The sequence below is a fragment of the Chenopodium album genome, chromosome 21 (genome assembly GCF_948465745.1).
Source record: "Chenopodium album chromosome 21, dcCheAlbu1.1, whole genome shotgun sequence".
NCBI lineage: Eukaryota > Viridiplantae > Streptophyta > Magnoliopsida > Caryophyllales > Amaranthaceae > Chenopodium > Chenopodium album.
In genome coordinates this window covers 7,944,992-7,969,146 of record NC_137854.1, presented here as the reverse complement: position 1 = coordinate 7,969,146, position 24,155 = coordinate 7,944,992, and the positions used below count along the sequence as shown (strand labels likewise).

Here is a 24,155-nt window from a genome sequence, read left to right as displayed (position 1 = left end):
TGTCAATATCAATGTGCGAGTAACTTTTATTTTAAATAGCTTTGTATGTTTAACAACAAAATGCATACTTCACGATAGTAACATGTAATTTTTATTATTTACATATGTCTGCATACAACTTATTTTTCATAGAACAAATTCATATACTTGTACAGTTGTACTTGTTGCCTAAGTCAAAATTCAAGCTGTAGCAATGTACCATTAACATTAATATCAATTGTCAATTTTGACTCACAATCTTAAGCCGATGTATTAAAATTAAATTGTAATATAAGCCATTGATTGACCGTGTAAAACTATTAACCGCGTCAAATAAAGTGCACACATAGGAAGTTTCTAGCATAATTTGTCAATTACGTAAGAGTTAGTTTACTTGTTTTTAACCATTTTTTTCTTACTACCTTTGAAATCTTCAACCTATATGCATTAAATTAATTAATTACTCCGTATATTAAAGTAATTAGCATTAGCATGCAAATACAAAATGTAAAAGTGTAAGCACTGGCCGTGCGACAAATATGTATGACACGTGTAAATATTAAGGAAAGAGTAAAAAATGGGAACATGAATTTCCGTGAGAAATTTGCTGCTTAAAGTGACAAATATCACCATCTAAGTGCAACACGTGTGAGAGTTGGTATTGGTCAGTAAAACGTCCGTGTCAATTTACCCTACCATGATTTTTTAAATTTTTTTTAGTGCGTTTTTATTTTTGTGGTAAATTTATTTTTTGGGATGGTTCCTTCTACGCGTTATTAATTTCCAAGTTTGGTATGTTGTTGGTATGATTCATGAATTTGTAATCAAAATGTCATGGTGAACGTATACATATTCCTTATGTAGCTTATGTTAGAACCTTCTTCATTATGGAAGATAATGAAATGGTCAACATTAGCATTATTGTCGTAAGATCACAAAATTGTTACCAACCTATGTTACACACTTACACATGATGTGTATTGTACTATTGTGTCATGGTTTTGGAATCGTCCTCAAAAATTTCAAAAAGTGGAGGTTGTATATACCCCCTCTGTCTCTAAATACAACTACTTTTACTTTTGTACCAATAGAAAATCATTATGTTTATGAAGTACAGTAATAATTATGTTAAATGTATATGCTAGACATTTTTTTGCTAGCATATGCCGAAATCTTATTTGCTAGTCCAAGACACCATATGTACACGTGTAAGCGTGTTGTGTTGTATTGTATTAGATTTGTAACATTATGTTGAGTGTTAATTTTTTTAGAAAAAGAATTGATAAGGTTATAACGGGCTTTGTATATACTAGTATATATATAATTAAGGTAGTGTTTATGTTCACTTGAATTTCACTTATTTATAATCTCGAGCTACTAAACACAAAACTTATCTTGTATGAAGGAATATCCATTATTGTATGTAGTACAAACATATTTTAGGCCTAATGTTTATCTTAAATTATCAACCCTTACCATTTTATATTACTTCAAAATTTAGCTTAGCTTATTAGACCTAATTACATATTAAGTCTTATAGACCTTTGGTAGTATAGGTGAGAGCTAACCACACATAATTTGATAATTTCTATATGGTTTTATCTTAAAATCAAATGATAGCATACTCCATTTTTTTGGATAGATGCACAATTATACGAGGCCAATTTGGTTTTTCAAACATCTCAATGTGCTTCTTTAGTCGTTATTTGTAATTAATCAATTTTGAACTCTTTAATCGCGACTATAGTAAATGAGTACATCTTTCGAAAACGAGGAATGTATGTTATTTTTAGTTTTAAATAAGTAAAAAAGATAACAAATTTTATGACATTATTGTATACATACTTCGAGCTTTATAGATAAGTCAAGACCGTCGGTTGCTAGTCTTATTATATACAAGCAAGAGTATGACAATAAACATTTAATCAAAAATTACTACATTTGGTTAAGAAATAAGTAAAAAATTGAAAAAACAAAAGACTTGACTTGCAAATTTGCAATGTATATTGTCGCGATTATAAAGTTTTAACGGTAAGTAGTCGTAGCTGTCCTACGACTGGCGACTGCTGCATTAGATACTCCGTTTTTTTTTTTTTTTTTTTTTTGAAAGATGTTGCATTAGATAATTGGAGAGATAAAGCTTACTTACTTTAAAGTAGCCGTTGCAAATAGCGGTCAACAACCTAATGTCTCCACATTTTTTCTAACAAACGGGCCGTTTTTTGATTTATATCAAAAAAAGGGTCATATTCTTTATTGACGTGCAAAGGTGCAATATTCTAGGCGCACTCCGTCCACGAATCCACATGGCATACATTATACAGTAAAGTTTTTTTTTTTTTTTTTTTTTTTTTTTTTCAATTATAAATGCTCATTAAGTCATATTCAATGTAGACCTGACAATCCTGACCCAGACCCGATGACTCGACCCGAATGACCCGACCCATGACCCGAATCGACTCGAAACCAGTGACCCGAAATCGACCCAAAACCCGTATCAACCCGACCCGACCCATACCCGACCCGAAGTGGAACTGACCCGACCTTGACCCGAAACCCGAGATGACCCGACCCAAAGTTGACCCGAGACCTGAAGTTGACGCGACCTTTAAATTGAATTAATTGACCAAATAGCCTCAAAACCCAAAGTGATCCGAACTAAAATTATCTTATACCTGAAATGACCAGAATCTATTTAAGCTAAAGACTTGACCTTAGTAAACCAAAATAGAAAAAAACCGTAATCAAATTGACTTAATTTTTTTTTATTAATCTGTAATGTGTTACCTAATGCATCACCCGAAGTTGACCCGAAAATTGACCCGACCCAAAAATTGACCCAACCCGAACTGATCCGACCCGAACTCAACCCGAAGTGTTGACCCGAAACACAACCCGACCCGATTATCAGTCGACCCGAAATCAATCCGAAACCCGAAATGACCCGACCCGAACTTGACCCGAAATGACCCGACCCATACCCGACCCGAATGACCCATTTGCCAGGTCTAATTCAATGGAATAAGAAGCTAAAAAATGAAATATTAGGGGCTAATTAACTTTTATTACACCGATCTGCACGTGATTTGGTCATGAATTTTCAACTTAATTCCATTTTAAGATGTATATTTATCATTACCCTTATTATATATACTGTATAAAGGTTTAAGGGTGGTATTCATATCTTGGATAATAGAACACCTAAAAATACAGGTTGATAAGAACCAAAAAATAGGATGTATTATTAGGTGCATTACATAAACTTAAACTAATGTACTAATTTGTTTATTTAAGGTCAAATGAAAAGTTCCTTAAAATGAGATGGATTTTATGTGCAAAATTTTTGTACTGAATGTGCATATTTCTTTAATTGAATGTGCATATATCTTTCGACTTAAATTTGATGTGCATACATTTTAAACAAAATGTGCATGATTTTACGACTTCTACATATGCATATTGTTTACTTCTCTTGTTCATTCACCTGAGAACATGGATTTGGGCAGAGAGGGCACGACAATGCTAATTCCAGGTTATCTTTTGGATTTAATTTAATTGCTTAGTTTTATTATTCATTCACCTAGAAACACCCTGCTTCTCATTTTCCCGCATCCTCTATTTCCATTAAAGGGTTGTGGAACAACATTCATCGGCGTTGCGAGGAGCTAAAAATGAAATCTATGATCTAAAATAGTGTAGATGATCAGATTGCTTCTACTGGATGAAAGAATTGAAGGCAAGGAGATAAATACTCATGAAATTGGAGGGAGGAAGAGAGAGAAAAGACGAATTGTAAAAATTTCAGTACGACGGTCAGTGGCGGAGCTATTAAGGGGCCTGGGTGGCACCGGCTCCGCCATTATTTTTATTTTTTAAAAATTTTATTAAGTTAAAGTTGTAAATTTATAGGTTAAATGTAATTTTAATGCTATAAATAACATCAAATTAGCTTTGTCAATTGCCATAGTGGTAATGCATTGAGTTTGGTAAAAAGTCTTGAGATCAAGTCTTTATACAAGCATTTTATTCATTTTTTATTTAGTGCCCCTCCACCTTAAATATTTTACATCCGCCACTGACGACGGTCGGTCTTGTCAGATGGATGAGTAGCGTTAATATAAGTGCAGTGGGAACTAAGCTTGATATTTGATCAGTAAAGAGATGGTGAGAGAGATGAAGTAGAGTATAGTGTTTTTTGTTTCTAATATCAGCTATTAGATTACTCATATGAATGGTTGAGATTCTTTCTCATCCTTCTCATTTTAAGATCCTTCTCATTGGATCCCAACCCTATATATATATATATATATATATATATATATATATATATATATATGTGTGTGTGTGTGTGTGTGTGTGTGTGTGTGTGTGTGTGTGTGTATATATATATGTATATACATATATGTGTGTGTATATATATATATGTATATATATATATGTATATATGTATATACATATATATATATATATATATATATATATATATATATATAGTCAAGATTATTCAAGAATTAATCAAATGTAAAACCTTAACACACTTCGATACTCAGTTTAATCAATTAACAACTCGTCTATTATTATGGTCTATAAGTATAGTAATTTATTGGATATTAAATGGATTGATTTGTGAGAGTTAGGCCCTGTTTGATTCACCTTAATTTTGTTGAACTGAAATTATTTTTACTGAACTGAACTTATTTTTACTGAACTGAACTTAATTTTACTGAACTGAAATTATTTTTACTGAACTGAAATTATTTTTACTGATTTTCTATTATAATTCTTCTTCAAGAAAACTGAATTTTACTGAACTGAACTTATTTTTACTGAACTGAAATTATTTTTACTGAACTGAAATTAATTTTACTGAACTGAAATTATTTTTACTTAATATTATTTTTTTAAGGTGAATCAAACAGGGCCTTAGAGTTTTGGTATATTTGAGTTTGACTTACCAATTCCTCCATCAGGATGGAAATGTCAAACACCGAGAAGGATAGAGAAGTAAGAACATTATATGTGCTACCTCCGTCACATATTATTCGTAACGGTTAGACATTTTTTTCTCTACTTTATATCAAATCATTACAAATAATATATAACGGAGGTAGTAGTTTAAAATTTGAAACCAATTCCTCGAACATTAGCTAGCTTGTTTAATTTGTAATACTCCGTACATTCTTTTAGCTAGTTTTCTATTCTCTCTTTGATTTGTGGATAAGAAAATTGCAACTTTTATATTGTTTAATTAAGTCTTACATATAATTACATAGCATTATAAATTGCAGACACAATAGTACCAGTAGAATTAAATTTTTAGAGCCAGCAAAATGTCAGCTAGGATACCGGTTGTATAATTTCACCAATAATCAAATGGATCACCAAATGATTGGGATAATAAGTATCCATAAGAATTTATATGTTGCCCATCTAACAGATGTTTTTAGACAAACTAGAAATAATTTAAAGCTGTCCGAAAGCTGGCCAAGATTACTTTTATTTGTTTACATTGTTATCTCCTAATTCCTAAAGTACATGTAATTTTTTACTCCATTTTTCAATCATTTGCTCAACTTGTGCATTGTATTATGTTAATTACTCATTTATTCCCGTCATTCTAGTGCAAGGCCAACAAGTCCAACGACATCACTAGATCTCTTACAACCTCTAAGGCCTGTTATGATTTACTAAACTGAGCTAAAGTGAACTGAACTAAACTGAATATTTTATGAGAGGAGGAAATTAGGGCCTGTTCTCATTGACTGAACTCAGTTGAACTGAACTGAACTGAATATTTTATAAGAGAAGGAAATTAGGAGCTGAACTGAACTGAATATTTTATAAGAAAAGGAAATTAGGAGCTGAACTGAACTGAGATGAACTGAACTGAACTGAAAATAAACGTATGAGAACAAGCCCTTAGGAACTGAACTGAACTTAACTTAAGCTGAATAGAACAAGCCCTAAAACACGTAGAAGGATTTACGAAAAAATCATTATAATCAACACAAAGTACGTATTTGGTTCTACCATGTACTCGTAATATTAATAACGTAACATACGGAATTTGTACATACATTTCCAATATTATATCACCTTTTTCATGCATGCATGGTAGGCTATTAATATTAGTGTATAAATGATTGGTGAGATTTCTTATAGCAAATTATTGAAATTTGATTTCTACAAGCAACAACGACTAATACTAGTATGTTACTAATGTTAATTTTTATGCATTACTAATTACTATGATGAGTTGTGAAAATTGGTCCACTGACCCCACTCGAAAAAGTTGCTTACTTGCCAGAGGGTATACAAAGAAAGAAAAACCACTACTAGTAATGTAGTTTATGTATGGTATATGTGCTGTTACTTGTGCTTTCCAGCCAAAGATGGCTGGCTTAATTTTGTAACTTGTGCTTATTCCAACTCAATTGCCTACCCACCTTAGTAAGACGGTTTGTGTTTTCTTCATTATTAATGGAAATTAAATATATATTTTTCGTGTTGCATGTATTTATAGGTTTAAGAATTGTTGTAACTTTGTCCTCCTATGATAGGTATTGAAGTAAATCAATTACATATTCTTTCAACAATTGTATGCTATGCTTGGACATTCACCTTCATTCTTGCGCCATATTTAACTAGCTTTGATACACTTTGTTTTGTATACTATTTACTCTCCCTGTGTCTAATCGTATAATCTCCATGGCGTCACAAGAATCTTATTGGTATTATGGTATATATAGGTAGAAATAGAGGTGGCTATATATTGGCCGGCCTAGCTAGCTAGTATGGGATTATTGTAGGCTTTGTGCCAGACCCTTTGTTATAAAAATGTACTTTTTATAGTGGAATAGGAGGATGAAATGACAAAGGCACAAAGCATTAGCTTAATTGGTAATTTAGTACTAAGAATGATTTTAATACAACAAAAGTAGATCAAGAAAGATATTGATCTGATCACAACTAGTAGGGAAAAAGGCTCAATGATTATTACATATCATTTGAGTCGAGTTCTTCAATGATGTGGGATGAAAAATCACAACGAGTGTAAAATCTAGGTCGAGGTTAGTAACACATGTGAGAGTCATGCCTCGTGAGACTAATGAAGTCATTGATACATAAGTAAAACAAGAACTAATAGCAAGTGAATTACTTCATGTCTTGGATATATAGCTAGGAAATTGAACCAATTTAATATCTTGTGGTATAATGTACTAATATGTTTAAAAAAGTATCCTACAGCCCTATAGCATGAACATTTTCCTCTAATGGACGAAGTTATTGATAGTTCATTTAATTAATCAAGTAAAGAGGAGGTGATGCAGAGGATGACAGAGTGAATGAGGAGTTAGTTCAAAGCTATACTTCTGTACTCCACTTACATTTATGATCTGGGCTTGACTTGAAAGTAAAGAGAGATACTGACTTTGATCAAATGTCCCGTGTACAGTCTAAAGTTTCCTGCTATGATGGTTACACTTTTGTGTCTGTTTAACATAAGAGAGGATGATTATAGTCATTATACACTACGGAGTATTAATCTGTTATTACAAGCTGATCGAGGTTCTATGTAGTCGAACAAATTGGATTATGAAAAGGGAGGTCTTAGTGAGGTCTTACAGTGATATGTGTATTGTTAGACTATTAGCAAATAATTTACCATAAGGACATGTTCTGCAACAACAATTTGAGATACAATTTTCGTGGAATTGAGTGTTTGGTTGCTCGAAATTGTTTGATTTGTCAAGGGTCGATTGCAAGATATCTGCAATGACTACGCGGGTTCTTAAGCCCCAAGGATTAACCATATACCAAGGTTTTTTTTTTTTGAGGGAACCATATACCAAGTTGAAGCATAATATGATTAGATTTGTGATTGTTTATTTGTATAGCAGTTTATATTGTAACAGAATTATGAGCAACATCAAACCTTTTTCCAATCATCAGGGAAACAAATACATACTCTTTGCCCCCCTGAACTTGGTCTGCTAGCATTCAATTGGGCCCATTAATTTGGACTTCTTTGGCCCCATGTTTCATAATAGTGGGCCTTTGTGTGGGATTTAAAGACAGCAACAATTGGGCCATGAGTTATTGGTTCAAGTTTCAAAATTCAAAAGAGTTCAGGACTTCATGGATTACCATGCTTTGATTGCTTTATTTATATTTTGTATTGTGATTGTGAGACAGTTGGGTGACATATTTCTTGGAATAACTTTTAATGTTTTTAAAAAAAAGTTGTTAAAATTTTATATATTTGTAAAATTTGTTTTTAAAATTTCTTATCTATGTTTGCTTTTATTATTTATATGTTACTTTCTCTGTTCCCTTAATATTGCAACACGGGTAATGACACGTAATTTCAAATAAGGAGAGAGATAGAGTGAAATAAATAAAAAGGGGGTCGATGTGATGAGAAGAAAGATAGAAAAAAAGCATGTACATATATGATAATGTCGCAATAATAATGAAATTTCCTATAATGGTAATTATCACAATGTTAGGGGAGGTAGAAAGTTTTGCTCATGCGAATATGTGATGGCTCATCTTAGCCATTTAGATCTTTCAATAAGACATATGGTGCATGTAGGTACCACTGCGTGAATGATCTTTCAACAAGATTTGCGTCGTTGTATGGGCAAGTGATATAAACGAGATTTGATCTTACATCTTGAGTACCACTTCTCAAGACTTTAATTGATTAAACTAATTGATCATCCACAAAAAGCACACAACTCGTAAAAAATTACAAATATCGAGTATTTATTTTATACTCGTAACAAATGAAGTACGGAGTATATAATTATTCAAATATATTTTGAAATGTAAAAATTTAATTAGTAAAGCTACCAAAGCAAAATAATTGGGAAAAAGGTGAAAATCTAATGACATTTGTCGTTGGTATTTGAATGAGAAAGAGAATTCAAAAAGACAATCACGGCTAAAAAAAAGTTGAATTCCACTCTCTTCTCAATTCTCCTTTCATTCCAACACCCTTTCTTTCTTCCTTTCTTTCCTACAAATCACCAAAATCAAACCACCGTTTTTCCGATCCCCAAATCACCGCCATGGAAGACGGTAAACTCGCTGCCGACGCAACTCACTCCGTTCCATTAGACGAGGTAGCGTTGCATCACGAGGTTGATCTCGAAGACGCACCCAAAAAGTCGCCGGAAAATGACGTCACTGTTGACGTAACCGGATCGCCGGAGGGGAAATCGAAGGCGGCGAAATCGGTGAAGTGGAGCGAACAATTGGTTTCTGAGTCGACTTATACACCTTCAATTGAACCTGATTCTGAGCCCAATTCTCACTCTTCTCGTGGATCTCACCCTTACGTTTCGCATTCGTCTTCTCCTTCTCTCTCATCTGAACCCACTTTTAAAGGTATTGTCATTGTTGTTTGTTGTTTTGATTGAATTTTGAGGATATAAAAAACTATATATTATACGATTTTGGTTTTGATTTTGATTTTGGTTTGAATGGGGAGAACAGATAAGATGGATACGGTGAAGAATGTGTTGGGAAGATGGGGGAAGAATGTCAAGGAAGCTGCGAAAAAAGCTGAGGATTACGCCGGCAATACCTGGCAACATTGTATGATTAATTTCAAACCCTTTTTCTTTATTTTATTTATCGAATTTGTTATTTTGGACGCTTCTTTATGCGAATTGTCAGTAAATTATCATTATTTCTAGGTTAATTATCATTAATTTAAAGTGAAATGATAGCATGGTTCTTGATTCTTGAATATAATGTTGTAGATTGATGGTTTGTATTCTTGACTTGACATTATATGCAATGATTTGATGTTGTACAAGGATCATGAAAGAAATTTTCTTCCTGTAAGATTGGCTTGTTTGGTTAGTGACGTGACAATTTGAGTTGTTAAATGAATAAAATTGCTTGCATATAGTTTGGGTTCAGTGCAGTAATCATACTTCTCATGTGAATAAGAACTTTTCGGCTTTGTTGTGATGTAGGGAAAGCTACAATTGGGAATACTCTTTATTCTTCATCTAATTTTATTTTATTATTTGTGGCATTTGTATCACAAAATCAAGGACAATATCAATAAGGTTGTAGTTATTTATAAAACTGGAGATCTAATATCATCATCCTCAGTTAAGCTCTCTCCTTGTTGAAAACACACAAACGCTAACTACTATAGTAAGTGCTTTAGAATGGGGATATTTTCTTAGAACAAAAATCGATAAAAATGTATGTTGTTCCGAATTGTTGACTTACATGTAGCCAAGTTACTTCAGTATGCTTGATTACAAAGAAAGTTTTGGTGTCCAGAGTTTTGCTGAGTCAACTTAAAATCCCCCACCATAAAACCTAGGAAATTTTCATGGTGAAAACAAGAGCTTGGCGATAGTTTACAAAGGTCTTTCTAGTTAAGTAAAATGAAGGTACCAATAAGAGAGACGAACATATGCTGGCAAATGAGTGAAATCTAAGCATTTCAAGCCATTCCTTTAGATCCTTATTCCTTAAGATTTGTCAAAGTTGTTACTTTTTAGTCTTTGGTAAGGAAAGTGATGGATTGTGCTGAAGGAGATGCGAAAAGGATGAACCACTAGATGCATTGTTTTATGAAACTAGATGAGAAGTAATTACCTACAATGAGTTTAGTATTTGAATAGATAGATGAATAGGAAATACTAGCTAATTTGCTTTGAATGGAGAGGAACATTCCAAAATCTATGTCATTTGCAACACACCTCCAAAGTGAAGGGAGATTCTATAGACATGTTTGCTAAGTTCTAAAAGGTTTTAAGAATATTATATTTGGAAGCTGAATGTGGTACCTTGTGAAGATACAATGCTGATTGTTAGTGAGTTATACATTCTAGATAGCATGTACAATTGTACACACTTTTTTATGTGGGATAAGATCAAGAATAAAGTTATAGAAATATGATGCCATGGAAGGTGTCCATTTACTGAAGATTAATTAGATGGGAGATGTGTGAACTATTTAGTTCTATACTTCGATGAGTTGATGTGAGAAGGTCAATGAAAGAGATAGGTAGAGGAGGAAATAGATTGAGAACAAATCAAGAGAAGTAGTTTAAGTCAATAAGCTGAGCTTATCTCTCCAATTTCTGATGGACATTTTATCCCTCACAAAACTGTAATTGGTGTTCCTTAGTGTCCTCAGCATTAACGCCTCCCAAACTTAAAAAGGAGTTAAAACAATCTCCTATTAACCAAAATTTTGTAATACCAAGAAAATGTATCATGAACGAAATTCATTGTCTACCTTGTTTAGTCCTCAATTTTGCAAAATTGGACTTAGGTTTTGGTATTATCTGGTTGTGGTGGATGGGTGTGTGATAGGAGAAGGTTAAAAGTAAGGACAATGGTGAAGAAGAGGGTCTTGCTAGTGAAGGAGGTTCCTTGGAGAGGAGGATGGATGAAAATGTTTATACTAAACGAGTCAATTGTGGTGGTTGATGAAGGAAAGAGAAAAGGGAGGAGGTGTTGAGTAATAAGGTGAAAAAAAAAACCAATGGGTAGAAGAAAAATGGGAGAGGAAAGAGTCATGTTAACAGGCTGCTGGCTTTCATCTTTATGGCATTAGCTTGTCGTGCTGAGTACAGGTATTTTTGGGAATGAAATAATAACTTCAAGGCTACCATAGGCAATTTTAAAGTGTGCTTTTTTGGGCCTTTTTGTCTAAATTTCCAGTTGTATTTCCACTGATTTGTGTCATTTGGAATTTACACTACTAGTCTTGGCTAGTCAGAATTTTGGATTTTTCACTACTAGTCTGAGCTAGCTAATCAAGGATTAGTATTGGAAAGACGATGAATTTTGTGTGAGATTGAGTCTGCAGAAGCTCTCTCATAGCTTCAATATTCCCTGTTCTGATTTGCATGGCATATTGAACCACAAGTAGAGTGACAGGCCTTTCTGTCTTCTATCAACAATACACTGCTTACTGGTTTAGTCTAAATTACGACTTTACATGTATACAGTGCCTGACTACGTTGTCTATGTGCTCACTTAGTGGTGTGTTTTCAATGTATAGCTGCTTTTGCAGATATAGTTGTGATAAGTTACACTGGCCGACTTTGATTTTTAAGACTGCGTCATCGTTCAACTTGAACCGAACTTCAAAGTTTCGTGTAGATTTGGCACACCGGAAATAATGTTGTGATGTGGTGTTCAATAACTATTGAAGGGTCAGCAGGCCGGGTCCGTCGGGTCGGGTATTTGAACACCCCTACTTTAGCTAGTTTAAAGATGGCAGATATTAGCATTGAGGTTGTAGTATGCACTATGTGGTATTGCTCAGGCTGGCCTTTGCATTTGCTATCAGTGCAATGCAGCTGTTTGCTTGCTTGCTTTTGCTTTAAAATGGGATATCGTTGGATCCGACTTTTCTTATCTTTGCCTTACAAAATATCACAGTGCTTCCTCTGAAAACAGTGGAGCAACGATCAGCTGATCAAATATGTTTTATATGAGAACCACATGTTGAAGTGAAAGCGCAGATTATGCCTACTCTGATTTGCTTGTCCTTTTTCACTCTTGGACTTTCATGTGTTTGTTTGTTTGGGGGATGAGGGGCTGATTCACTTAATTGTGAACCTTTTTTTCTTTAATTTATAAATAGAATTTTATGAAAGAAAAGCCTATCCTCATTGAATTAATGAATTGGGAGTAGGTTATATATTTAATTTCATAACGATATGGCTCTGTGTCCTCTACACTTTTGGGATAATTTTGGTGCCTATGATGTAAATTCAGTAGTTAACAGCGATACAGTGAAGATACTTTCTTGCAATTAAAGTTGTTGGTACACTATCCTTTTTTCTATTTCATATTCTTATATTCTAATTGCTAAATGCTTGTGGCTTGTTAAAAAAGCCGGTTTTATCAATTGACATGTTTTTTGTGTGCTTTTTGGTAGTAAAAACAAGTCCTAGTTTTGCTGATGCTGCCATGGGAAGAATTGTACACAGCACCAAAGTTCTAGCTGAGGGAGGTTACGAAAAAATCTTTCGTCAAACATTTGACACAGTTCCTGAGGAGCAGGTTCAGGATTGTTATGCATGTTACTTGTCTACATCAGCAGGCCCAGTGATGGGAACATTATATGTATCTACAGCCAAGCTTGCCTTTTGTAGTGATAACCCTCTTCCTTACAAAAATGGTGATCAGAACGAATGGAGTTACTATAAGGTGAGAATAATAGTATAGGCTATGGCTGTTTAATATCTATATTATTTCTCAATTTATTTTTTTATTTTTTATTTATTTCAAGTGGGGCGGAAATAACTAATAAGGATAAAGAATTGAAGTAAAAGGCAGGTCGGTTTGTAGAACCTGTTTATGCATTACTTTGGCTTATTACTTTCTCTCTCTCAGTACCAAAATTAAGGATATTCATCATTTGATTTGGTGCTAATAGAAAAATTTGTGATAAATGATTGGAAAGTTTGCTAAAGCTAGTTATCACAATTATATTAATTTAAATCTAGTAGATCATATAACAAGCTCTGAGGAATTTTAGATCTTTCCATTTTGTTTGACTTCTTTTTTTTTCCCAATGTGATGTCAAGAGTGAATTCTCTTGATGTTTGAGTGCATTTTGTTAGAATGTGCTATGAGGCAAGTGGAAGTCGTGCTACATTATACATTATGCTTGAAGCCTCCTCCATACTTCTAATTAGGAATAATCCTGTGATATGCTGTTCATGACTTTTAGATAATCAAGGATATTAGTGAAGATGCTAACTCTAATGTTCTTTACTCTCCTATTAAATTTCAGCTTGTCTAAAACTATATGAACATGAGTTGTTTCCCCTCTGTCTTAGTTCTATGATGCTTTCCTTCGGGATTGTATATATTTTTGGACCTTCAAATACAGTTTTGTAATACATGAGCATCAATATGAACTCGGGTTTATTTTTATTTTATTTAGACTTAGGTGAGGTCAATTTAGGATAGTTTTTACATTCCTTAATCCTTACATCCCTAATAACTGTTGCTTTGGGGTTGCAAACAAAAGCTCCTTAATTATTTGAAAATATACACATAAGCTGGTAATAAGGAATACGAATATTGCAAGGCATTTCCATTGATGATACGGAAATTGGTCTACCCTTGGTCATAGAATAAAAAAAAAAAATCCCTTTTGGGGTTAGCTAGAAGAGAAGAATAGCACAAAAAAACTGGAACCTTATCAAGGCTCTTGTTTTCCCGTGTTTGCTCATCCCTTTTTCTCCTTTCACTAACCCCTTAAATGGGGTTTCTCTTACTCTATGACTAAGGGATGACCGATTTCATTGGTCATTGATTGGCTGTCTGAGAGGAGTATAAATAATAATGCATTCAATAATGGTTTATTATCAAAAGTTATTGATGTTTTGTATTGGAGTTTGTAAGAAAAAAACTTACTTTTACGATCCAATAGAATTTCTAAAGTTATTATCAAGAGATGATACTCCTGATAGTTTTTCATAGATTATTGTAAATTCCCACTGGTCAAGGTTGGATTTAGTTCTGGTCTTGTTGAATAAACATGCAGTTAAAGCCTTAAAGTTTGGTTGGTATGAAATGACAGTTCATTTAGAAATTAACCAGTAGCGGAGAAAAAGCGAGATTCTGTTCTTTTCTGATGCTCTTATAAGAGACTGATTGACACCCCTTTAGGCTGCAGAGGTCTGCAATCAGGTGTCTGTTGAATTTGAGGTTTGTCTACTTAGTATGTTCATGAACTAAACCGAGGAGCCAAGGATCCGCTATGTTCTACTTTGTTGTTATAAAATTTTGTCAAGATATGGCTACCTTTAATTTAAATGATTGGTTTAGTAATCAATCCATCGCCAATGGAGTTGAAAGAATTACTTAGTATTCCAGGATTTCCACCTTTGGGTTATAATGCACTAAATGGAATATTGCTCAATAAATTTCCTTTGCTATTTCCTGTAAAGCTGCAGGAGCAATGCATTTTAAACTTAGGGTTTAAGCATGCTGCCTCTCTGTAACTTTCAGGGGCTGTATATATATGACATCACTATCTCGTCTAGGTAGGAATCTCATTTATATGTCCTCTTATTACTCAAGTGGTTAGTGACCACCATATGTTTTCATTAGGCACTTGTACTTCTCTCTGTAAATTTCAAATAGATAGTTTATACTGTTTTTGGTTCAGGTATGGAATAATGATTTTCTGCTTGTAGTGCATTATGTTTCTATATGTATTGGAGTGGTTTAGGTGATTTATTTGCTGCATATTGTCAAAGACTGATTTCCTCACAACACTTTATACTACTAAGACAGCAAATTAAGGGAAAAGCTTGCTTGATACTTTGATTAATTCAACAACGATTACACGGATAGTTAATGACTTGAGGTCATAAGTCTCATGGTAGCTTGAGGCTACTACTCTCAAAGGTTCTTAATTTCTGGATGATTTACTCCAATGCTCTCTACTCCTACTAATACTAAGCTTTCCCATGACTAAAAGGATACATGTGACTAATAGACATAAAAATAGCACAACTCAAAATAAGACATAGAAATTACTACTGCTACTTTCCCTAATAAACTCTTAATGATCTTTGTCTCTTCTTTTTGTTGAGGTTGACTCTCTTAGATGTCCCCATCGTTGACCTCTTCTATCAAACGGCTACTTCCTTATGCTGACCCTTGTGCACTCTTGACTTGGGCCTTCTTGAGTAGACTTTGATGGGCTGGGCTGACCCTCTAGCTGAATCCATAACAATACCCGCCGCCTCGAGATTCACCTTGTCCTCAAGGTGGAACTCTGGAAAACGCCGAGCAATTGCGGTACCCTCCTCCCACGTAGCCTCAAATGCGGGAAGGCCCACCCACTTAATCAAAACCTCTGTTTCCTGCTTCCTGTTCTTGCGCACATCCAACACATCCTCGGGTTCCACCTGCAATTCCAACCCTGCTGTTAGCTGCTCCGGTATGGTGGGGTTGATCGGACCAGGTCCAGCCGCCTTCTTCAATTGCGATATATGAAAAACAGGATGTACACGGCTTGTTGATGGTAACTCTAATTCATACGCCACCTTCCCCACTCGCCGCATTATCTTGAAAGGACCATAAAAACGAGCACTGAGTTTTTCATTTGGCCGTTTGGCTAACGACCTCTGTCGATACGGTTGCAATTTCAGAAACACCAAGTCTCCCACCTCAAATTCATCGTCCCTCCTCTTCTTATCAGCATACTCTTTCATCAATTGCTGTGCCCTCATCAAATTCACGCGTAACTCATCAAGAATTAAATCCCTCTCTTGTAACCACGCTTCCAATTGGTCAACCGGGGTCTGACCGCTGCCCACCCTCCACAATTTTGGAGGATCCCTCCCATAAACCACCTTGAATGGTGTAAGCTTCGTGGAAGTGTGTGGGGACGTGTTGTAAGCATACTCAGCCCAAGACAACCAATCAATCAGCCCACTTCTTAGGTTGATTGGTGATGAAACAGCGGAGGTAAGTTTCCAACCCCTTGTTCACGACCTCCGTTTGCCCATCCGATTGCGGATGATAGGCGGTGCTCCGCTTCAAGTGAGTGCCCTGCAACCGGAATAATTCCCGCCAAACGATGCTCATAAAAACCCGGTCTCGATCCGAAACAATGGTCGATGGAAAGCCGTGTAGCCTCACCACCTCCTTGACAAAACAATCAGCCACCTTCAAAGCATTAAAGGGGTGTTTCAACCCAATAAAGTGACTGTACTTCGATAAGCGGTCCACCACCACCAAAACTGAATCGAACCCCTTAGAGAGTGGTAATCCTTCGACAAAATCCATAGACAAGTCCTCCCAAATAGCCACCGGGATTTGGAGTGGTTGTAGTAAGCCCAGAGGATGCCGTTGAACGGCCTTGTTTCGCTGACACACATCACAACGGCGCACATACTCCCCAACCTCGCGCCGCATTCCACCCCAAAACCAATCCGCCGCTAACCGGAGAAAGGTCTTCACTTCACCGTCATGACCTCCGGTCGGTTTATCGTGATACTCCTTCAGCAAAATTGGGATGAATTTAGAAGACTTGGGCAACACTAACCTCCCCTTGTACACGACTCTCTGCCCTTCTAAATAAAACCCAGCTGGGCCTTCCTGACCATTCTCTAGGCCCAATTTGAGTTGGGCTTACCATTTATCTTGCTGAATCTCCTTTTCTAACTCACTCCAATCTACTACGTGAGAATGAATTAAAGCTCCTAACTGCACCTTTGCATAATCCATTCGAGACAAAGCATCAGCTACACGGTTAGAAGCACCGGGGCGATATTGAACTTCGAAATCGAATCCCACTAACTTCCTCATCCACTTTTGATATTCTCCCCCCACCTCTCTTTGTTGAGTGATGTACCTCAAGCTTAGTTGATCGGTTCTCACAACAAAGTGCCTACCAAGGAGGTAATGTTTCCACCTCAAAATTGCTAAACAAATAGCCATGAGTTCCTTCTCATAAATTGATTTCTCTCTAGCTCTAACTCTTAAGAACTTGCTAAAGAATGCAATCGGCCTTCCCTCTTGAGATAACACGGCTCCCACCCCAAATCCGGAGGCATCGGTTTCTACTAGAAACTCCTTCAAAAAATTCGGCATTGCTAACACCGGAGCCGTAGTCATGGCTTTCTTGAGGTTCTCAAATGCTAAAGTAGCTTCCGGTGACCACCCATAACAATCTTTCTTAAGTTGAGAAGTGAGTGGGCCGGCAATTTGGGCGTATTGGGCCACAAACTTCCGGTAGTAACCGGTTAGCCTAAGAAACCCACGTAACTCCCTCAAGTTTCTTGGAGTTTCCCACCTCACTATGGCATGCACCTTATCCCCATCCATAGCTACTCCTTCACTCGAAATAACGTGACCAAGATAGGCCACCTTCACACACCCGAATTCACATTTCTTCTTGTTAGCATATAACTTATGCTCGCCAAGGTCTTCAACACTATTCTCACATGGCTCTCATGCTCCTTCTCATCACGACTATATATCAAAATATCGTCGAAGAAAACTAACACAAACTTCCTTAAATATGGTTTGAACACCACATTCATAAGAGATTGAAAAGTCGCCGGCGCGTTAGTCAATCCAAAAGGCATCACTAGAAATTCGTAGTGACCCTCATGGGTCCTAAACGCGGTCTTGTGAATGTCCTCGGCTTTCATGCGGATTTGATGATAGCCGGACTTCAAATCAGGAGAAGATGGTTGCTCCATGAAGTTCATCAAGAAGCTCGTCAATAACGGGGATGGGATATTTATCGTCCACCGTTTCTTTGTTAAGTGCTCTATAATCAACACAAAACCTCCAACTCCCATCCTTCTTCTTCACTAGTAACACGGGACTACTAAAGGGGCTAGTGGATGGTTGAATAATGCCGGCATTCAACATTTCTTGGATGAGTTTTTCTATCTCATCCTTTTGAGCTTGGGGATAGCGGTACGGTCGTACGCTTATGGGGTTGCTCCCCTCCTTGAGAAGAATTGCGTGCTCATGGCCACGGCTAGGAGGTAGTTCTTCCGGCATCTCAAAAACTCCTTCATACTCACCCAACACACGCTCCAAAAAACTCGGAACACTGCTGCCTTTTCGTGGCTGCTCTACCTCCTCCACGAGGTTGATTTCCACCAACAACTCGCCCCTATTCTTGCTCAACCCTTTCATCATCGCCTTTAACGACACTTGGGTTTTCTCAAGGGATGGGTCACCCACTAATGTCACCGGCATTCCGGCTATGGTGAATTTCATGACATGAGTTTTCCAATTAGTGGTGACCGCTCCTAACTTTTCCAACCATTGCACTCCTAAAATAACATCGGCATTCCCAAGTCCCAACGGTAGAAAATCCTCCACCAACGTGATTCCACCCTTCAACCCAAGCTTAACCCCACGACACAATCCCAACCCCTTCACCGTTTCACCATTACCCAAAGCGACCTCAAATTCCCCGGCTTCCTCTCTCGGCAGTCCGAACTCCTCACTACCCGGAGTGACACAAAATTATGCGTCGCTCCCGGGTCTATCATCACAATCACCTCCTTCCCACGAATTAATCCCTTGAGTTTCATAGTTTTAGGATTCGAAATCCCAACCACGGAGCATAGTGATATCTCTACGGTTTCTTCTTCCTCTCCTTCCACTGCCATCTCTTCCTCTATCTCTTCGGGTCCCTCAACCACCATCAAAACACTCAACTCTTTTCGTTTGCACCTATGCCCCACACCCCATCGTTCATCACATCTAAAGCAAAGCCCCTTTGCTCGACGTTGTGCTAGCTCAAATTCAGTAAGTCTCCTGGGTTCAGTGGTGGATTTAGATGTTTGGCTTATATTGGGCCGGCCCACACTAACCGACCCTTGAGACTCTTGTGGTCTGGGCCAACTTCTCACGGGCCCCGTATTAGTAGGCAACCCGTACGTCTGAATCAACCCGCCTCCTTTACTACCACCCGCACTAGAACTGGGCCCCGCTGAACTTGACCCGACCCGCCAAGTACCGACCCCTTTTCTCTCTCCATTGACCCGATTTCTCTCTTCAATTCGACCCGCCAACTCCATAGCCCGCTCCAGAGAATCCGGGTCCAACAACCTCAATTCAGCTCTGATTTTCTCATTAAGGCCATTTATAAATTGACCACGCATGATTTCCTCAGGGATATCTTCAATCGGGAAAGCAAGCTCTATGAATTTACGCCGATATTCCTCCACCGTCGACGTCTGAGTTACGGCGAGCCATTGTTCTTGCAGTGTGCCGGAGTTGGTTGGACGGAACTCCCTCAACACCCTCGTCCTCAAATCCGCCCACCCCCTTACCGGTCTCCGCCTATTCTCCCAGTGATACCACTGCAACGCTGGCCCATCCATGGCCACCACCGCCGCGGTGACGTTGTCTTCCTCCGAAAGGTGATAAAAATCGAAATACATCTTAGCCCTCATGACCCAATTATCCGGGTCCTTCCCTTCGAAGGTCGGCATGTCGAGCTTCTTCTGTCTCCAATGGCCTCCTCCGCCGCCGTCGTACTGACCTCCGTCGTTCCATCCCCGGGGTTCTCTCCAATTCGGCATGCCAAATTGCTCTTCTCTCGGAGTTCGCACCTCATTTTCGCCATTAATGAGGCTATTTCCCTCGCCAACAGGGGTAAAAGGGGGTGGTGGCGGTGGTAGTGGAGCCCTGACTGTGGTGGCCGCCGCCACCGCGTTCCGGATTTCATCTCGAAATTTGTCCTGCTCCTTGGCCTGAAGGGTAGCCTGCATCTCCTGGTCCTTTCGGTGTCGGTCTATCCTCCCTTCAAGCCTTATCCGGTCATCTTCCTGCCTCTTCTTCTCCGCCTCAAACAAGGTGGTGAAATGGTCGGTTATGGCTTTCTGTGTTTCGGCCATAGCCTTCCCTACGGCCTCTGCTACCGCTCGTCCGATTGAAGCATCTTGGTGGGTCAGTTTCTCTTCAATGGACTTCAGGCGCGACTCCACCTCCTCTATTTTTTCATCCACCGCGTCGGCGCGTTGAGTTAACGATGGACCCCCCGCCATGACCGTACCGGCTCTGATACCAAGTTGTCAAAGACTGATTTCCTCACAACAGTTTATACTACTAAGACAACAAATTAAGGGAAAAGCTTGCTTGATACTTTGATTAATTCAACAACGATTACACGGATAGTTAATGACTTGAGGTCATAAGTCTCATGGTAGCTTGAGGCTACTACTCTCAAAGGTTCTTACTTAATTTCTGGATGATTTACTCCAATGCTCTCTACTCCTACTATTACTAAGCTTTCCCATGACTAAAAGGATACATGTGACTAATAGACATAAAAATAGCACAACTCAAAATAAGACATAGAAATTACTACTGCTACTTTCCCTAATAAACTCTTAATGATCTTTGTCTCTTCTTTTTGTTGAGGTTGACTCTCTTAGATGTCCCCATCGTTGACCTCTTCTATCAAACGGCTACTTCCTTATGCTGACCCTTGTGCACTCTTGACTTGGGCCTTCTTGAGTAGACTTTGAGGGGCTGGGCTGACCCTCTAGCTGAATCCATAACACATATGTATTGATAGATTGCACACACTGATATATTTGTATGCTTTGTTGGCATGGTGTAAGTACCTGAAAGGTCACAAAAGCCATCTTTCTGATTACATCCTTTCAACCAGTTCAAAAGTTTGTTGATTCTTACTGTGTTACTCTGTCTTTGTTTGAACAGGTAATCATTCCATTGCATCAGCTTAAAGCAGTTAACCCTTCTTCAAGCCGAGTGAATACAGCTGAGAAATATATCCAGATAATATCTGTGGACAACCATGAATTTTGGTACATGGGCTTCTTAAATTATGATAATGCTGTGAACATTCTTCAAGGAGCTTTACAATCCAGGGATATGCAATCCGTATGAGACTCCCTTGTTGATGAAGAAGCCTCTTGACATTTTAAGACGTGCTTAAAGTTGCCTATAAAGCTTGTTATCTATGCCCTGCACTGCTGGAAGAGCATTAAGAGACATGTCCAGATAAGTGACCGTACCCTTCTCCGGTCTCATTAAATATTTTCTTGTGCTCGTGATCATAGGTTTGACGATTTAGTAGTTTATGTGATTCTTTTGGGAGGATAGAAAATCTATTAACTATCTATACTTGTTCGAGACCAGATGGTTGTAATTTTGCACCTTGCAACTTACCTGGCTATAGTAGTATGAATAGCTTTTTTTTACTACTGCATATGTTTTGGTGCCTAACTGGCTGTGAAATGGCTTTAGAGCTTGAATTGGCATGCTTCAAGGAAAACATACTCTAGTACTTGTATGAAGCATGCCAACCCAAGTTCTCGAACTTCGCTGCCCCAAAGTTGTGATTAATAGAAATTTAACTGCTCTATGGTGGAATCACTTACTCCCTTTGCCACTTGTGGAGTATGTTTCAAAATAATACTTCGTGCATCAGATGGAATGTGATTGTCAAAATATGTACCCGTGTTTGGTTAGATTTTTAAATTACTCGTTTCGTTTACAAATTTATGCAAAAAGGTGCTACTCTCATATATGATCATCAATTTTACGAGTATTGACAATAATACTAGTAGTAATTCGTAATTGAGCACGAAAGAAGGGACAATATAGCACTAAGGCAGTTGCAATAGAGAGAGTTGTATTTTCCTTTTCCGGCGGGTGGGGTTGACGGCCAGTTTTAGGTCAATTGGTTAAGTATAATAAGTTTGTTTGGTATGGAGTAAATAGAGTACTATCGACTTGTAGACAGAATTCTTTGGAATCGATGGGAGAATGTACATGGGGCCAATGAGTTTGACTACAGCCCGATATTTGGGGAGCTATCTATCTCATGAACATTGCTCAATATATTCAATGGATATATAACCCCTTAGGAGTTAGGATAACTCAAAAAAAAATTCTCAATCTTTACTATCATGAACATTGATTTTTGCACTGATTATCAACTTAAAGATATTGATTACATCAATTTAATATGAGTAGGTTTTACATCTACAAATTAATTCTAATTCTCTTAAAATTGACACATGGTTAACATAAAGAGAGCCTAAAGGGCTACATATCCTATATCGGGTAAAAAAAAAAAAAAAAAAAAAAAGTAAAAAAAAAAAAAACAGGATTTAATCAATTAAAATTTGACATAATGGGGATTGATAATAAGCGTAAGAGCTCAATATATTACATGAATACGTTATAATGCACGTAACTATTAAATTTTGGATTGTTTTTTTATTTATTTATTTATTATTTTTATTTTTAAAGTTATATGCTTCGTTTTCAGTTTGGCTCATGTCATGGTTTTAATTAAAGTTTTACACTGGTTGACACTGGTCTACCGAAACTCTCCTTCTTTATCAAGGCTTGGGATTGGCAGCGGGAAACCCACTAGCGGAGTTAAGGCTTTAATTGATTATATGCTTCATCTTATATCTCTACAGTCATGCTCAAACACGAGATTAAGTCCCATATACAAGTATATAATTCACTTGATTGTTTGATTTGTTTCGCCTTGTAGTTTAGTGAGTTACTTCACCTATCTTCTTATAAATACACAACAAGTGTGTAATGGAGACGGCAATGAGTAATTCTCTGTAACTAGGTACAACTACACCATGTGAGATCGTGAGTATCTTTATTAGAGAGGGAATTTAGATCAATGTGGTACGAGTAATAGTTTGTTTTGCAATAGTTTTAGTAAATAGAATTGACATCTGCCGTCTTAAGGTAGGCCGGTTTGGGGGGGTCATACACTACAAAAATTCGATAATCCTATTAATCATAACAGTCTTTGTCATAAATCCTATCATAATCATATATTATGTCTAATCACTGAATCTAACTATCTAAGTCCTAAATAATTAGTTACACCAAAATTAACACAAAAGGAAAACTAATTATAAAGACCAAAGACTTAATTCATCTTCATGCTAACTTTATCTTGATTAATATTCTCTGCCGACAGTGGCTTACTTAACTAATAAGCATGATTTGTGACTTAGTTAACATAATTAGATTCTGACAATGATTTTACCATGGTGTTTAGGTACGTTTTTTTCGGATCAATTTCATCATTATGTTTGAATGTTATATTTTCATATTATTGATTTAAGCTCTTCAAATGATTTGTGTCCCACTTAATCACTTGTAATGTTAATTTCATTTATCCAAACACCTAAACAAAGTCGTGGAGGACTTTCATGTTTCATTGTATCAATCCTGTTGCACGTGTACAAAACTGTTAGTGTTACCTCTTAAGTTGGATTTTGAAGAAGCAATTGATTACGAGTAATATATTTGCTATGATCTTAATTTTAAAAGAAAAAGAAAAACTATGTACCATTTATTTATAAAGGGGGTGGAAGTATATTAATACTAGTGTGTAATTGCTCCAATTTCCTAATACTATCTTTTAATATGTATTTCTAACGGATGTAAGAAAGAGTAACAATGAATATTAAAGAGCACACACAAATTTTTACTTCGCATAGTTTACTTTCAATATATAAAACACATTCACTAGCTAGAAGAAAAGATAAAGTTTTTATTAATCTTGCTAAGCTAATACATGAGGAATATATACCTACAGAGTATTCTCATAATAGAGATCCAATCATTACTTAACAAATTCAAGGCATATTAGAACACAATACATACAA

At 36.8% G+C, this 24,155-nt stretch overlaps 1 protein-coding gene across 1 annotated transcript; it reads left to right on the top strand.

Annotated features, from left to right (window-relative positions):
* The first annotated feature begins 8,934 nt into the window (after positions 1-8,934).
* Positions 8,935-21,939, top strand: LOC145602021 (GLABRA2 expression modulator-like). Its single transcript, XM_081658131.1, has 4 exons — positions 8,935-9,372; positions 9,481-9,582; positions 12,911-13,182; positions 21,202-21,939. The coding sequence occupies exons 1-4, from the start codon at positions 9,054-9,056 to the stop codon at positions 21,388-21,390; spliced, it is 882 nt and encodes a 293-aa protein (XP_081514257.1). The 5' UTR covers positions 8,935-9,053; the 3' UTR covers positions 21,391-21,939.
* Positions 21,940-24,155: the final 2,216 nt, after the last annotated feature.

Excerpts from the sequence above, each read along its gene's own strand:
- LOC145602021 (XM_081658131.1), top strand. The coding sequence starts at position 9,054 with ATGGAAGACGGTAAACTCGCTGCCGACGCAACTCACTCCGTTCCATTA. Across the intron at positions 9,373-9,480 it reads ATCTGAACCCACTTTTAAAG|ATAAGATGGATACGGTGAAG; the intron begins GTATTGTCATTG and ends TGGGGAGAACAG. Across the intron at positions 13,183-21,201 it reads ACGAATGGAGTTACTATAAG|GTAATCATTCCATTGCATCA; the intron begins GTGAGAATAATA and ends TTGTTTGAACAG.